Source organism: Pleurodeles waltl, chromosome 7, assembly GCF_031143425.1.
Source record: "Pleurodeles waltl isolate 20211129_DDA chromosome 7, aPleWal1.hap1.20221129, whole genome shotgun sequence".
Lineage (NCBI taxonomy): Eukaryota > Metazoa > Chordata > Amphibia > Caudata > Salamandridae > Pleurodeles > Pleurodeles waltl.
Genome location: NC_090446.1, coordinates 1,379,900,656 through 1,379,916,937, shown reverse-complemented (window position 1 = coordinate 1,379,916,937; position 16,282 = coordinate 1,379,900,656). Strand labels below are relative to the sequence as shown.

The 16,282-nt window shown below is 46.6% G+C and overlaps 1 protein-coding gene across 4 annotated transcripts in view; it reads right to left on the bottom strand.

Moving 5' to 3' along the window:
• Positions 1–16,282, bottom strand: part of LOC138246356 (transient receptor potential cation channel subfamily M member 4-like) — a 250,945-nt gene that overhangs the window by 137,148 nt on the left and 97,515 nt on the right. For all 4 annotated transcript variants that reach the window (XM_069200879.1, XM_069200878.1, XM_069200877.1 and 1 more), the window contains exons 2-3: positions 15,872–15,939; positions 7,876–8,053 (exon numbers count right to left, since the gene is read on the bottom strand). In XM_069200879.1, coding sequence (XP_069056980.1) covers positions 7,876–8,053; positions 15,872–15,939 — 246 coding nt within the window. The remainder of the gene's footprint in view (positions 1–7,875; positions 8,054–15,871; positions 15,940–16,282) is intronic.

Below are 16,282 nucleotides of genomic sequence, written 5' to 3'. Positions count from 1 at the left end.
CCGGAACTGTTTTGTGCGGTCAAGGTAGCACAACAACACTCTTTTTGGGTCCGGACCGTGGAGTCTCTCCTCCTCTTCAGGTGGATAAGGCAGAACAAAGAAGGTAGGCAGGATATTCCTCTGGCCTACATGGAGGAGAGTGACAACCTTCGGAAGGAGGCATGTGTCCGGAGGACCAGTTTGTTTAGGTAAAAGGAGGTCTAGGGAGAGCACATAGAGAGGGCCTGCAATTCACTGTCCCTCTTGGCTGATGTGATGGAAACTAAAAAGGCAGTTTTAAGGTCAGCAGCTGAAGAGGGCAATTGGGCAAAGGTTCGAATGGCGCACACATTAGGAAAGTTAGAACAGTGTTGAGGTCTCACTGAGGCATGATAAATGGCATGGGAGGTTGGATGTGCTGCAGACCTTTAAGGAACCTGGCTACAATTGGGGATTTGAAAAAACAGATTTGGCCCAGGGGTGTCCTCACTCACAGGTAGTCTGCACCCTGCCCTCAGGGCTGGAGGGCCTGCTATAGGGGAGACTGATAAGTGACCTGGTACAGTGTAAAGGTGATGGCGGTGGTTAAGGTCATCCACAAAGGCTTGGAATTTCAGTCTTCACCTTGCTCGATGACTAGCTGTTGAAGGCAATCTCACCCCAGGCGGTTGTCACCCACTTTCAGACTACAGCAAACCTCCTGCACTTGCTGGGGTTCACTGTCAATATGCTTAAGTCGCACTTGATTCCCCCTCAAACACTCCCTTTCATTTGAGCGGTTCCAAAAAAAGGTGCAGTTTCAGCGCTATCCTTCTGTTCAGCGAGTCCAAGATATTCAGGCTTTGATTCCGATGTTCTAGCCTCTACCCTAGATTTTGGTGAGACTGTCCCTGAGGCTGTTGGGCCTCATACATCCTGCTGGTGACACATGCCCGCTGTGGACCAGAGGGTCCCTGGGTTTTGCCATCTTGGATTCCAAGTTGGCAGGGAACTCTGGGAGCATCTGAGTGGCCAGTGCTAGCAGGTGACATCAGAGCCCTCCCCTGATAGGTGCTTACCAGTTTAGCTGACCAATCCCCCTTTCAGGGCTAATTAGGATCTCTCTCTCTTGGGTGGTTCTTCAGATTCGGATTGCAAGACTCCAGCAGGAATCCTCTGCATCCTTTACTTCACCTTCTCACCGAAGAAACTGCACCTGGACTCTCCAGGAACTGTACAAACTGAAACAAAGAAGCAAAGATGACTTCTGCAACATTGTATCCTCAGCTCCTGCCAGCAACTGCAACTGTTGTGCATCTTCAGAGGACAGCTTGTCTTCAGCCTGCACCAGAAGTATGATGGGATCTCCCTTGGAGTGAAGGAGTCACTCCCCTGCTTCAGCAAGCACCTCTCGGCAAGGATGACAGCTGCGTGGGTCCCCTCTCCTGACGAGCTGCGTGGATCCTGCATCACAGATGGTGGACTGAAGCGATCCCGAAGGCCCTGACATCCTGCTGTCCAACTTTGGTGGAAGTGAACAACTTGCCCCCCCCACACAGAACAGTACCCCCGTGCACTGCGTGTTTTCCAGTTGCCCAGGCTTGTTGACATTCTTCCGCAAAGTTCTTCGTGCACCATGCAGCTCCGGCCCCCAGCACTCCTACCTGAGACGCACAGCTTCCTGCGTGGTTCTCCGGAAGCATGGGATGCTTTGTTGTAGTGCTGTGTGGGCCTCCTTTTGCACCTTCTTTGTCCCCATACTGTGGGACTCCTGTGCGTGCTGCCTGGTCTTCTGTGGGCTCTGAGTTGCTGAGAGCCCCCTCTGATTCTCCCTCCTGGGTAGAGCCCACCAGGTCCCTCCTGGTCCCGGGCAGCACCATTTTCCGCTAACCGTGAGCTTTGCGTGTGCCAAGGCTTGTTGGCTGAATCCAGCAATGCAAACAAGACTGCAATCTTTCATCCGGCGTGGGACATCATCTGCATCAACCAGGAACCCGCATCCATCTTCTTGGGTGAGGACTGACTGTTGTTCTTCACCGGTGGTTCTTCTTTTGCACCTTCATCTGGGTTAGCAGGGGCTCCCATTATCCCTGGGCTTCTTGGACTTGGTCCCCTTCTTTTTCCACAGGTCTCCAGGTCCAGCAATCCACTGTTGGTGTCTTGCAGTCTCTTATGGTTCTTGAGTAATCTTCTTTCTTGTGTTCTTGTGTGTTCTAGGAACACTACTGTGATTTACTCCTGCTTTCCTGGGCTCTGGGGTGGGTTCTAATACTTACCTTTGGTTGTTTTCTAATACTCCCAGCGCCCCTCTACACACTACAGTTGCCTAGGTGGTAAACCGACATTCACATTCCACTTTCTTAGTATATGGTTTGTGTTCCCCTTAGGCCCATTTCTAACTTTTGTGATTTTCACTATTTGCACTGTTTTGTAACTGTTTTTACAGCTATATCTGCATACTAGTGTATATAATTTGTGTATTACTTACCTCCTTAGGGAGTATAGTCTCTATGGTATTTTTGGCATTTGTGTCACCAAAATAAAGTAGCTTTATTTTTGTAACACAGAGTATTGTCTTTCATATGTGTGAGTACTGTGAGACTACAGTGGTATTGCATGAGCTTTGCATGTCTCCTAGATAAGCCCTGGCTGCTCAGCTACAGATAGCCCTAGAGAGCCTGGCTGGCTTCTAGACACTGCCTGCATTTCACTAAAGTTGTCAGTACCATAGGTACCCAGTACAAACCAGGCCAGCCTCCTACAGCACTTGTAAAGCTGAAATTTAGCACATCAAACTGAAAATGCTCTTGGCCCACAGTTAACCACACATAGGCGGTGATTCTAACCGCGGCGGGTGGCGGTCGCCGCCCGCCATGCGGTTACCGCCAAATGACCGCACCGCGGTCACAAGACCGCGGCGGCCATTCTGGCTTTCCCGCTGTGCTGGCGGGCGACCGCCAAAAGGCCGCCCGCCAGCACAGCGGGAAAGACCCAGCAACAATGAAGCCGGCTCCGAATGGAGCCGGCGGAGTTGCTGGAGTGCGACGGGTGCAGTAGCACCCGTCGCGAATTTCACTGTCTGCAAAGCAGACACTGAAATTCCTTTTGGGGCCCGCTTACGGGGGCCCCTGCAGTGCCCATGCCATTGGCATGGCACTGCAGGGGCCCCCAGGGGCCCCGCGGCACCCCCTACCGCCATCCTGTTCCTGGCGGGAGACCCCCAGGAACAGGATGGCGGTAGGGGGTGTCAGAATCCCCATGGCGGCGGAGCGCGCTCCGCCGCCATGGAGGATTCTGAAGGGCAGCGGAAAGTCGGCGGTACACCGCCGACTTTCCGTTTCTGGCCGCGGCTGAACCGTCGCGGTCAGAATGCCCAGCGGTGCACCGCCAGCATGTTGGCGGTGCTACCGCGGTCATTCGCCCTGGCGGTTTTTACCGCCAGGGTTAGAATGACCACCATAGTGTCTGTGGGCAACGCTATCATCCAGTCTCCTAGGTCTGCAGCAGACAAAACGTAGGTGAGTGTGAGCACTTTGAACTTCTCTTTTTTTCAAGAAGACATTGAGAAGGCACATTGCCAAGATATGACAAAGTCCTCTGTCCTCCTACTGTGGCACCAGAAAGTAGTGAGAATAACAACCATGACCTACTTCTGATGCCAGCACCCTCCCTATGCCTCTTATTGCCAAGAGAGCCTACACTTCTTGAAGGAGCAAGAAGAGGTGGTCCTCCATCAGCCAATCATAAGTGTGTGGCAAGGGTGGAGAGTTGTCACAAAGGGGAGGGAGTAGCCCCTTTGGACTATCTGGAATACTCAACAGACTGATGTTACTGACAGCCAGAGGGGGAGGTGATGGCATATCCTGCTTCCCACTGGATGCCTGTGATGGACTGAGGGAGGACTAAAGAGGCTTGAAGGCAGCAGCTGCCGAGGGGACATGGGGGACTGACCTGACCACTAGCCACTTGTCCCACGTGGTCTGTGGGACCCACACCCTCAGCCACAAAAAGGCTGGGAAGCCTGCTGGCCATGGAGGCTGGGAGGGTAAGGAGTGGTTGGAAAACACTTCCGGAAGGTGGATTGGGGTTGATGAGGGGACATTGACAAGCCCAAGGACCTGGCCTGGCCCTGCTGTCCTTGACAAGCTGAATTTGCCTTTTCTCCAAAAAGGTGAAAGTCATCAAAAGGCATGTCCATGAGGGAAGCCTGGACATCCCCTGGAAAGTCTGATGTTTTCAGCCAGGTGTGGTGCTGCAAGGCCACCAATGATATTGCTCTGCCCAGTATTTGAGTTGTCAAATCCACATTGGAAGGTGAACTTAGCCGCATCCCTCCCATCGGCAGCAGCCTGAGACAGTACGGCTCAGGCCTCCTCCATGACCATAGGCAGATTTTGCGCAACCAATAACCATAGTCTACAGGAATAATGACCTAATAGGCATGCAGTGTTCACTGAGCAGTGCCAGGCCTGTGGAAGAGAACATTCTGTTACCGAAGGTGTCTAGCCTCTTGGATTTGCTATCAAGTAGAGTGGAAGGAAACACACAAGGGTGGATATAGAATGAGGATGCTTGGACCACCAAGCTGTCAGGGGTGGGGTGTTGGGTAAGGGAACTGGGATCCCCAAAAGCAGGATAATGGCAGCGGGCAATCATCCTATTCACAGGAGTCCTTGAGCAGGGCTTGTGCCAGACCCCAAGGAGGACACCTGTAAGAGCTTTGTTGAATGGAAGTAAGTTTTCTTAGGAGGAGACTCCCAGCTGAAACATCTCCATCAAGATATTAGTCTTTACTGCCACTGAGGGCAGGTTAAGGTCCAGGACCTCAGCCACCCTGTCCACCACCATTGCAAACGAGGCTTCCTCCCCCATAGCCAAAATAAGCAGGGCAACCAGGCCAGTGCAAGTTGAGGTGTCCAATTCACTGGCCTCACCCAGTTCCTCATACCAGTGGTCCTGTTCCTCAAATGGTTCATCTCCATAAGAGTCCACAGACCCACTCTAAAACGTCTCCCTCACCAAGCCTAGTAAATAAGGCACAGGCTCTGCTCTGGGAAGAATGTCCTCAGTCAGCCCCGAAGACAACCAGGCAGTTCTGTGTTGGAGTCAGGGATGAGGATGGGGATGGCACCATCTAGCGTCAGTGGCGCCAAGGATGTCTGCACTGGAGCAGGTGCAAGGAAGGTCTCAGTCTCGCAGCAGCTCCACTCTGGATCCAGACAGGGATCCATAAGGCCCGAATGGCCCCAAGGACGAATCCACTGCCGTGGATCCAGTAGGTCACCCTCCTTCACCTATAGGGCTTGAAGGTGCTCCAGGGGGACAGTAGCATCCGAAGATGAAGCGCATAGCCTCATAAAAGTCTTTCAGCTGGCCAGGGGCCGATCCGGCTCCAGAAAAACTGGGGAATTGAGGAGCAGACCCAGGATCAGGCCCGAGTGCTAACGCTCCCTCATCTCATTAGATGACTTCAACGGATGCTGTGAAGTCAAAGAGCATTGGACTCCTTGACCTCTTGCGCTTATGGGACTTACTTGAATTCCCAGAGGACTCAAATGAAACAATGAATGTTGAGAAGGGTTCCGCAAACAGTCCCGGGACCTCCCAAGTGAATGGGCCGGGAGTGTTGGAGTCGAAAGATGCTGGGCAGCTAGGATCTTGAGGAATCACTCCCTCAGGGCCTTGGGGTGGATGGTGTGGCAGTCCTTACACTGCTTGGAGTCATGTTCCTTTCACCAAGTGAAGGTCTGTCACCGACATTTGCCTATGACAGGCCTCACATAGTTTGAAACCAGCCAGTTTTTTGGGTGATATCCTCACACCAGAAGCTGAAAAATCTCAAAAAGAGTTGACAAAGTCGGAAAAGACCAGTCAAAAGACGACTGAGGTGTAGCTCAGACAGGATCAGTGCAATATGGTGTGGAAAGAAAAGAACTGACGTCTGTCCACCGGGGTACGGTGCACGTCATTACTGGTGCAGGTGACTCTGACAATGCAGACGTGACGCTGAATAGAGCAATCTATAGGCACGCAGGAGTACTGCTCGAAAATCTTATGGATCCAGTCTGACACCTGGAGATATTCTAAGGTACGTATATTCTAAAATGCGGCTAGAAGTCTATCAGATTTACAACAAAAACTAGTTGTCTCATATCTTCTTTATGTCTCTCTTTGATCTACTTCCATTGGTGATAAGTGAATCAAGGTCTTAATTATATTACTTAAACATATTTTTGTGTGAATATTTTAACAGTGATGTGCCTTATCTCTAATTAGTAGAATTCTATGATTGTCTTGTAGTTATGCAAAGCCTTTTTTGCATAAATTGCTGGATCAAGTCCCTCATTTCCAATATATTTTTTTCCTATAATAAACAAATTGTTCTGCTCTTAGGAATAAAAATAAATTCAAATCTGTCCTGGGTCCCAAAAAGCTTGATTAGTCTCCTCTGAATCTATATAATGTTTTGTTCTTTTTACCTCAAAGACTTTTTCTCAACTGTCCACATTCCTTCTTTATTTGTGTAGTCAGCAAAGCTAAGGTTTTGATCTTGTAGAGCTGCTGCAAGTGCATTTAATACAGTTTTCACATTAGCAACTAAGAAATTAGAAATCAGTCATTTCAAAATAATTCATCCAACAGCACACAGAGGTGGAAAATGTATATATGTAATTTATAAATTCACTATCAACACATTACATCATGCAACCAATTATCAGAAATTAAGCAATAAACCATTCTTGAATGTGTATGGATATGAACTGCTAAATAAAATGTACATTTGTTATCTTGTGCACGACAAAGGCACTGATTTAGATTTTGGCGGAGAAGCTACTCCATCACAACGGTGATGGATATCCTGTCAGCCGAAATATAAATCCCATTTTATCCTATGGGATTTTTTTTTCTCCGAACTAAATATCTGTCAAAATGGTGACGGAGTAACCCCTCCACCGAATTCTAAATCAGACCCAAAGTCTTCAAATATTTTGTAAATGAAATGCGTGGGTCCGGGTATCCAATTCTACAATGCATTAAATTACCTAATTTCCTGATTTCTAAAATACAACATTTTGCATTAGATTAAAGTTTTCCCAAAGAACAATATTGGATGCAAATAAAGACTCTAAAACTCTTGAAAGACTCATGAAAGCCCTACGTTGAGATGAAGCGCGGGCATAAATGACATCTTCTGCATTTTGTCTTTTTCTGAGCAAATCATTGCATCCCGTTTCCCTGATTATTCAAATGCAAAAGTGAATGGATTTAGTTTTTGCTACTGCATAAATCACTTAATAAGTTTACTATATGATCCTTAACAAAAGCTTAAAAGTCCAAACTCAGACACAATGTTTCCAATAAGACAGCCATAAATAAAGTTATTATATAGCATTTCACATATTCATGCTACCAACGAACAAAATTAATGGTCAAAACTTCGCAGGATAACCAATCTGCACTAAAAAAAAAAAACACAAGAAACCTGCTGTAGACCACCTGTGCTTTTCTTATGTCATCTTAGCTTAAATGGCGCTCCCTCATCCTACAACACAATCCGAATCAATCTCACAAATACATAATTGCAGCGACAGAGTAGGACGAGATGTGACAGATTGAGAACCATTACAGCAAAGCACAGGAGGAGGCAGTGCAGGAAGAGCCCGCGAAAACACCTTATAAATGGATGAAGATGGGATTCCGACCTAGTGGAGAAGGGCCTTAAAGACAGAAACACTCTATGCAGCACAACAAGATGGACGACACTGTAAGCTAGTGTTGGACAAAATGATAGCCTTTAACACCAACAAAGAGATGGTCCTGAGTCAAAGGTTTACTCTGCATGGAATACACACTTGCAGAGGACATGTTCGATAACATTTCTTTGGAAAAATGTTGACGCACAAGTAGCAATCTCACCTTGCTCACTTTCTTGCCTGCACCTACAAACTCGATCTCCCCGAAGGCGTCCGTTGCCTCTTCAGTTGTATGCTCTCTCGATTCCCACTTGCTGACAATGGCGGCCCCGAAGTTATCCTCCATCGCTATAGGCACATGCCTGTTCCTGGGGGCACCACATTGGCAATATGGCACAGAACTGAGGAGTTAAAAGAACATATCTAGATGAGAACATAAGACCACTTATCTCATGCAAAAGTACAGTACCAGGTTAAGACAGACAGGCTGTGAGTGGAGAGTAGAGAAAACCATCTGTCAAGACATGGGGCCTGATTTAGTGACAATGGTGACGGATATCCCGTCTGCCTAAATATAAATTCCATAGGGCATAATAGAATTTATAGTTCAGCGGGTGGGATATCCTTCACCATTGTGACAGAGTAACCTATCCGACAAACTCTAAATCGAGCCCTTGGTCTTTAAACAGTGAGTACTGCTGGTTTGGGGGCAATTGCTTTTGGTGCATGTTGTAAGTCTGTGCTGTCACTGTGTAGACTTCAGAGGCCAGAAATGGATAGAGACCCCTCTTGTATGACCTAGTCTTTGGTTCATCAGTAATGTTCCATCCATGCATTCACGTCTCCTCATTTTGCAAACTTATCACTACAGAGCATCAACAGAATGAGGATACTCTGATCAATGGAAATGTTTTAGCAGGTGTGGCAAGGAACATCAGACCTATAAACATCTCAAACTCATAAAGCAAACTGCGAAAACAGAGCACCTCATTTCCAAATCTAAGAATAAGGGAGGAACTCCTGAGGACCACACGCAATCACTGAGGGTAAACAGTAGGTCACTAGGATATACAGCTGTATAGTGGGGCACTGCTGCTACTTCTGTCTCGTAGAGTACATCTGGATCCCATCAAAATGCACTACTGTCTAAGGGAGCACAATGGTATACCGCTGCTTAGTGGGGTATCTGGTGCTATGAGGTTTACTGCTGCCTAGTGATGCATCTCGGGGAACTATGAGGTACACTTCTGTCTAGTGGAACATAAGGGCATTTTGCTACTGAATTGGGCAGGTTTAGGACCCTGGGGTATACTGCAGTTTAGTAGAGAATCTTTAGTGCCGTCATCTATTGGAACATAAGGCAATACTGTTGTGTAGTTGGGTATATCCGGGGAACTATGAGGCGCCTTGTAGCTTTGAGCCGCAGTCTGGAAGCCCTATGAGGTTCAGAGGCTCCTTGTTTAGAGAAGTAACTCTAGGGACCAATCTCTAGTACTGTCTAGTAAATACCTAAGGAGGTAATGCTGTTTAAACGAGTATTTATGTTGCCTTTCAGGCACACTGCTGTCAAGTGGAGCATCTGTGGAACTTTCTCATAATGTACAGCTGTTTAGTGGTGTAACTTGTGGGCCCTACCAGTGCATACTCAGTCAGATGGGTGTTCTCCTGTCTAGCAGACTAACTCTGGATCTCTAGGAGGCATACTGCTCTCTGTTGCATACCTCTGGGGCCTATCACTTAAAAAATGCGTTGAGTAAAAAGACTCGAGCAGGTGCATGTATTTTTTTTATGTGATGTGTTCTCTACAGCACCATGCATGCTGCTTTCTAGTGCCTTCTAAGTACTTTGCAGTAAGTAAAATATGCAACCCTACGTAGGTACCCAATGGGGTCAATATATGGTATTAGCCTTGGTGAGGATTAGCATTGGTAGCGTGCTTGTTTCTTGCAGTAGGTATGTCTTCTATGCCAGGATGGGGCTTTGCTGCTATTCAGTGGAAGTTAATATGAGGGAAGACCTGCGTGATGATATATTGAGCTGGGTAAGCTTCCAGTAGATATAGTCTACTACCTCTACCTGGTGTCTGGACGCCAGGAGGTTCTAAGCCATTACCTTTGGCGACCTCAGTTATTAATCACTGAAGAAAGGCAGACTACATTGTGCATGGACGGAGGGGCTTCTTTAGACTGCGGTCCTGTACACATAAGAATCCCCCCCTTGCATTTGCCATTTAAATTTCAGGAAGATCGAGAGCGTCCAGTGCACACAAGAACCAGATATTCAGTATAAGCACTAATTTGTGCTAAAATGTCCAGTTAGATTTATAGTACATACATTTATCCCATGTGTATATTGTGAACATTTGGCATGCCCTCACTTGCATATTTTGTACAATTTTGAGGAAGATGGTCTGTGTGCGAAGTGGACGGAGAACAATGGACGGTGTTTGGACAAAATATCAGAAACACAAATTTCACGAGACAGAATATCATGTCAAAAATATTGAGAACAAGAATATCGTGAAGGTGAATTTCTATGGGTAAGTAAAGCTTTACTATAGATAACTCTACATATATGTATGTTGACAATATATATATTTTCAAGGTACGTAGATCTGGAATTAAGAATAGTTAGTTTATACTTACCTATTTTCACTTAACTTCTTAATATTCTGGTCCTCAATATGTTTGACACGATATTCTGTCCACATGATATTTGTGTTTTGAATATTCAGTGACTATTGTCAATGGGCAGGATGTAATAAGGGGCCCAGTGCACACACAAGGGTGCCTTAGCGGCAGCAGTTTATTGCCAGCTTCAGTACTGATGCATATACAGCTTTGGGAGAGTGAAAGGAGATTGTACCCACCCTCTACTAGTCTTTGTGGCGGCTTATAAACTGCGGCAGGGTTGGTTGAGTGCTGAGTCTCTCATACCAAACCAACTCCCGGAGTAAACTTTGAACTCTCTGTGGTGGCCCTCGCCGCAGGCTTTCTCGCAGTGGCATAACAGAGGCCCTCGTAGCTCCCGTGGTGTGGGGGTGGCCTGAGTTCCAGAGGGCCCCTTCAGCACAATACACTGTGCACAGGCGGCAGGCCCCTGACTGGGTCCAGGGGGGCCCTCCAGGAACTTCACAGGGGCCCCCCCTCAAGTTTTGTTGCACCACTGCATTCTCGTTGTAAGCACTCCACCTAAATATCAGCAAAAGCACATTGTGTTTCCTTTCTTTGTGTCAGTAAGACATGTCTAACAACTGCTGCTTCTAATGTTTTAAACAATAAAGCATTCAGCTTTTCAAGGAGTACGCTAACATCTGTATTTGACAGCCCATCTCAGCCCCCTCACCTACTGGTCTGTTTAACCCATGATTGCCTAAAAGAACAAGCATTGGCAAAGGCAATAAGTTGTGCCTACATGAGAGCTATTGGCTTTGGCAATGTGTTCTAGCCATTTGTACACCAATCTGGCTGTCCTCCAGCATGGCTAAAAGTTAGTGGGGTGGTGTAGATTAGGCCAGGCTGGAGTAGGGCAGAGTGGAGTGGAGTAGAGTGTGGTAGATTGGGATTGAGTTGGGTAGACTGGGGTAGAGTGTGATAGACTGGGGTGGAGTGTACTAGAGTGAGGTAGATTGGAGTGGGGGAAGATTGGAGTAGAAAGGAATGGGGTAGATTGGGGTGAAGTGCAATGGGGTGGATTGGGATAGAGTGGAGGGGTAGATTGGAGTTGAATAGAGTGGGGTACTTTGGAGTGTGGTAGATTGGGATAAAGGGGGTGGGGTAGACTGGGGTAGAATGAAGTGGGTCGATTGGGGTAGACTGGAGTGTGGTAGCTTGGAATGGGTAGATTGCATTGAAGTGGTATAGTTTGGGGAAAGTGGAGTGGGGTAGATAAGGGAAGTGTGGAGTGGGGTAGATTGGGGCAGAGTGGGGTAGATTATGGTACAATGCAGTGGGTAGATTGGGGTTGAGTGGGGTAGAGTGAAGCAGACTGGGCTAGATTGGGGTGGTGTAGATTGGGATGAGTGGGTTAGATTGGGGTATATTAGGGTAGAGTTGGAGTGAGGTAGATTAGGGTAGAGTGGAGTTGGAACACTGGGGTAGTGTGGAGTAGGGTACAGTGGGGCTGAGTGGGGTAGATTGGAGAGGGGGCGATTGGGGTAGAGAGGAGTGGGGTAGACTATGGTAGAGTGGAGTGGGGAGAGTGGGGCAGATTGTGCTAGAGTGGAGTGGGGTACAGCGGGGTAGATTGGAGTGGGATAGATTGGAGTAGATTGCAGTAGAGTGAAGTGGGGTACTTTAGAGTGGGGTAGATTGAGGCAGAGTGGTGCCCAGTGGGATAGAGTGAGGTAGATTCGGGTAGAGTGGAGTATGGTAGAGTGAGATAGACTTGATTAGATTGGGGTAATGTAGATTGGGGTGGAGTGGGGTAGAGAATGATAGACTGAGGTAGAGATGGATGGAGATGGAGAAGAGTGGAGCGGGTAGATTGGGATAGAATGCAGTGTGGTGATTTGAGTAGAATGAGGTAGACTGGGTTAGATTGGGGTGGTGTAGATTGGGGTGGAGTGGGGAAGACTGGGGGAGAGGGGGATAGATTGGAGTAGAGATGGAGTGCGGTAAATTGGGGTAGAGTGGGGCACACTGATATATTGGAGTGGGGCTAATTGGGGTAGAGTGGAGTGGGGTAGATTGGGGTAGACTGGAGTGGGGTAGGCGGGAGTGGAGTGGGAAAAATTGGAATGGGGTAGATTGGAGTGGAATGGAGTGAGGTAAATTGTGGTAGAGTTCAGTGGGGTAGATTGTGGTACAGTGGGGTGGAGTGGGGTAGCTTGGGGTGGGGTAGATTGGGGTAGAGTGCAGTGGGGTGGATTGGGATAGATTGTAGTGAAGTGAAGTGGGTTACAGTGGAGTGGGGCAGATTGGGATAGAGCCGAGAGAGGTAGAGTGTGGTCAGTGGGGTAGAGTGAGGTAGGGTAGATTGGGGGAGTGCGAGAGAGAGGGGTAGATTACAGTAGACTGGAGTGGGGTAGATTACAGAAGATTGGAGTGGGGTAGATTGGAGTACCAAAGATTTGGATAGAATGGAGTGGGGTACAGTGGAGGGGTAGACTGGAGTAGAGTGGGGTGGTGTAGACGATCACGAGGAGGAGTAGTGCAAATATAATTTTAAGAGGTGATATTAAAGTGATCATGGCTTGATTATTGGTGCTTTTAAAAAATGCTAAGAAGGGAGCAGCAGACAGGACGAGTGAAGCAGCAGAAGAGCACTGATTAAGTTTGATTAATATGTGCTTGGTCCCTGCTCCAAAAAGAAGGATATGGGATAACATTTGGCCAGCTTACTGGCCAATTAAGGTGGCTGCAAAGAAGTGGAACACCACAGCCAATAAATGGTAAGCTATAGGAGGCCTCCAAGCTCTTTTCATAAACACCAGTGTCTTGCAAGCGAGACGCATGCACTAGCACATGCACTGGCAGGCTCTACCCTAAAAGAGGCAGAAAGTCAGAATATAAATTTAATTTCCATTTATCAAGTCTGCCATTTGGCACTACTTCTTGATACCTTCAGCCTTTCTCAGTTTTCAGCACACAGCATGTTGCATTGTGGGGCTTGTATCTTTGCCTTTCATTATGTTCTCAAAATCCCAGCATTCAAAGTGCTGGTGGTTAAAATGCCAGATTTGGCGAAAGGAAGTACACATGACATGGAACCACCTATCAGCCATGTTTTAAAATTTCACAAAATAGCTTAGTGCATTTCAAAAAATTGCTTGTTTACAGGTAAACTCAAAAGTAAACTGCTCATATATTTTGGGAGGATTTGCTCTCATTCACATCATGCCTTAAACCCAGCATTGGCGACACAAATCCTTTTTTTCTTTTGTATAGTGGAAAGCTTCACATTGAGTTTCACAACACATAAAAGGTACACATCTAGGACAGCAGCAGAGTGACATTCCGTAATACAAAAGATAAGTCAAGGACGGGTGGCAATAGCAGAAGGAACATCACCCAGTTCTATTGCATATACACACCAGGTACAACAGAGACAGCTTACCCACTGATTAGAGAGCGCCAAGAGTTAAGACTATTTTATGCTGTCGTAAACATAAACGTAGGAGAAATACAAAACTCCAGGAAAAGGTAGCGAAACCACTTGTGTAGTTACCATAGATTCTTGCACTTCATCACTGAGATCCACACCCAGCACCGAGAGGAATACTATCGTTCCCTTGTTGTGCAATCTTCTAGTTATGGATTCACTAGTTTTGGTGAAGTTGTGTCACTTTTGATGACATTTTGTCAGACCTATATTAAAATTGAGCATCAGTGATCCAAAAAGGTTTTACTGGCATCTTCCTCCCACGAGATAAAAAAATAGGAGGATTGAACAACGTACCCTGCTTCTCTTTTCTGTCAATATGGTTTGGCAATTATAAATTGCCTCTAAGGTTTGGTACCCCCCAGAGTACAGCATGCAACTCAAATATTGTAAAACAGTCCCTAGTTCATATGGCAAGTGCACTCAATAAACTATTCTTCCTAAAACAGGTATCCTTTCTGGCAGAAAGAGTGCAAGCTTCTCTCCTGCAGAGGACACTTGTAGCCAGAGTAGCAGCAGTGCAAATCTCCCCATCACAGAACCAATACAAACTGGGCAGCACCAGTGCAAGCGTTGCTTTCTCACAGAACAGGGAGAACATGGAAGTAACAAAGCAAGATTCCCTCTCTCAAAGAAAGCAGCAAATGTACCAGTTCCGCACAGAAGAGATCATACAGTGCAGATTAACCCAAGCTTCCATCACTCACAGAATATGTACAGCTAAGGCATGAGTGACTTGTGGGTTACAGACACATCTCCGGGGCAGAAGGCTAAGTCGGTGAGGGAAGTCTGTAAGAGAATGAATAAGTACATCTGCGAGTTCTGACACCATTCTCACTTAGGTGATAATCCACGTCGGGGTCCTCAAAGCCTTACTGTCACTTTGAGACTGTTGTTTGTGTTGATTGTTTGGTTTTCCACACATTGAGAAGAAGCCATTGCGTAGTAGGCAATAACTCTTTGGAGCAGCCCAGACACAGTGTATGTAACATACTCTAGACAGGTACAGAGTTGTCAAACTCTTCGAAAGGTTTTTGCATGCATGCGCACTAGGCGCTGTGCAATCTCAACCTTGGTGCTGCACCTGTTCAGGACTTTTCGGGCCACCAATGACTTGAACTGGTTGACCTTGCTACACTCTGGTTAAGGTGCTCAAAAGATGTACTTGGTGCTCAGTTTTCAGTCCTTTAACAAAGTAAGGCCCAGGGAACGGAAGTAAAAGGCTTTCACAGTTACATTCTGAGCACAGTAGATCCTGGAACTCTTTAAAAAGTTCCCACGTTGACAGTATGTTGTAAAAGTTCCCACATTGACTGTATGTTGTAAAAGTTCCCACATTGACTGTATGTTGTAAAAGTTCCCACATTGACAGTATGTTGTAAAAGTTCCCACATTGACAGTATGTTGTAAAAGTTCCCACATTGACAGTATGTTGTAAAAGTTCCCACATTGACAGTATGTTGTAAAAGTTCCCACATTGACTGTATGTTGTAAAAGTTCCCACATTGACTGTATGTTGTAAAAGTTCCCACAGTGACTGTATGTTGTAAAAGTACCCACATTGACAGTATGTTGTAAAAGTACCCACATTGACAGTATGTTGTAAAAGTTCCCACATTGACTGTATGTTGTAAAAGTACCCACATTGACTGTATGTTGTAAAAGTACCCACATTGACAGTATGTTGTAAAAGTTCCCACATTGACAGTATGTTGTAAAAGTACCCACATTGACTATATGTTGTAAAAGTTCCCACATTGACTATATGTTGTAAAAGTTCCCACATTGACAGTATGTTGTAAAAGTTCCCACATTGACTATATGTTGTAAAAGTTCCCACATTGACAGTATGTTGTAAAAGTTCCCACATTGACTATATGTTGTAAAAGTTCCCACATTGACAGTATGTTGTAGTCCCAATAGGAACAAGCAGAACACCAGAAAAAAACTTCACCAGTCCTAATCAGCTGCAGACAGGCACCCCCACGACTGTCTCCTCAAGAATGAGGTGTGAGCTCTCTTGACTCCTGCGGAGACTGATACTACTGAAATAATGGCAACCAACAGACGGTGTAATGAGGCAGCGAGCCTGACGGGCGTCTGCGGATCTGACTTACCCTTCCACGGCGGTGTCTTCGATGAAGGTTGTGCATGTTTTCTTCTTGATATACCGGGGAATCCAGGTCTGTAAGAAGAAAAACAAAAAACATGTTAAATGCAGCATAAAGTGTCTTCTCCAAACCCTTGGTGTAGGCTCTTGAGAAGCAGCTGAGGCGCCAAGGAAGGGCAGCACCGTAGGCCAGAGTGCCGCGGACTACTACACTGACACACAGCTGTGCGACAACAGAACACCTCACAGTTATTATTCATAACAACTACAGAAAGGGATATTTACACTTTCAATTGCATACATAACCTCTCCCGCGAGGTTTGTACAGCCCTCTTACATCCATTTGGGGTGGTACTGGACTAACAAAGAAACCTTGCACCCCTAATCCATACCCAGCCTCTGTCCCAGTAGATCATTA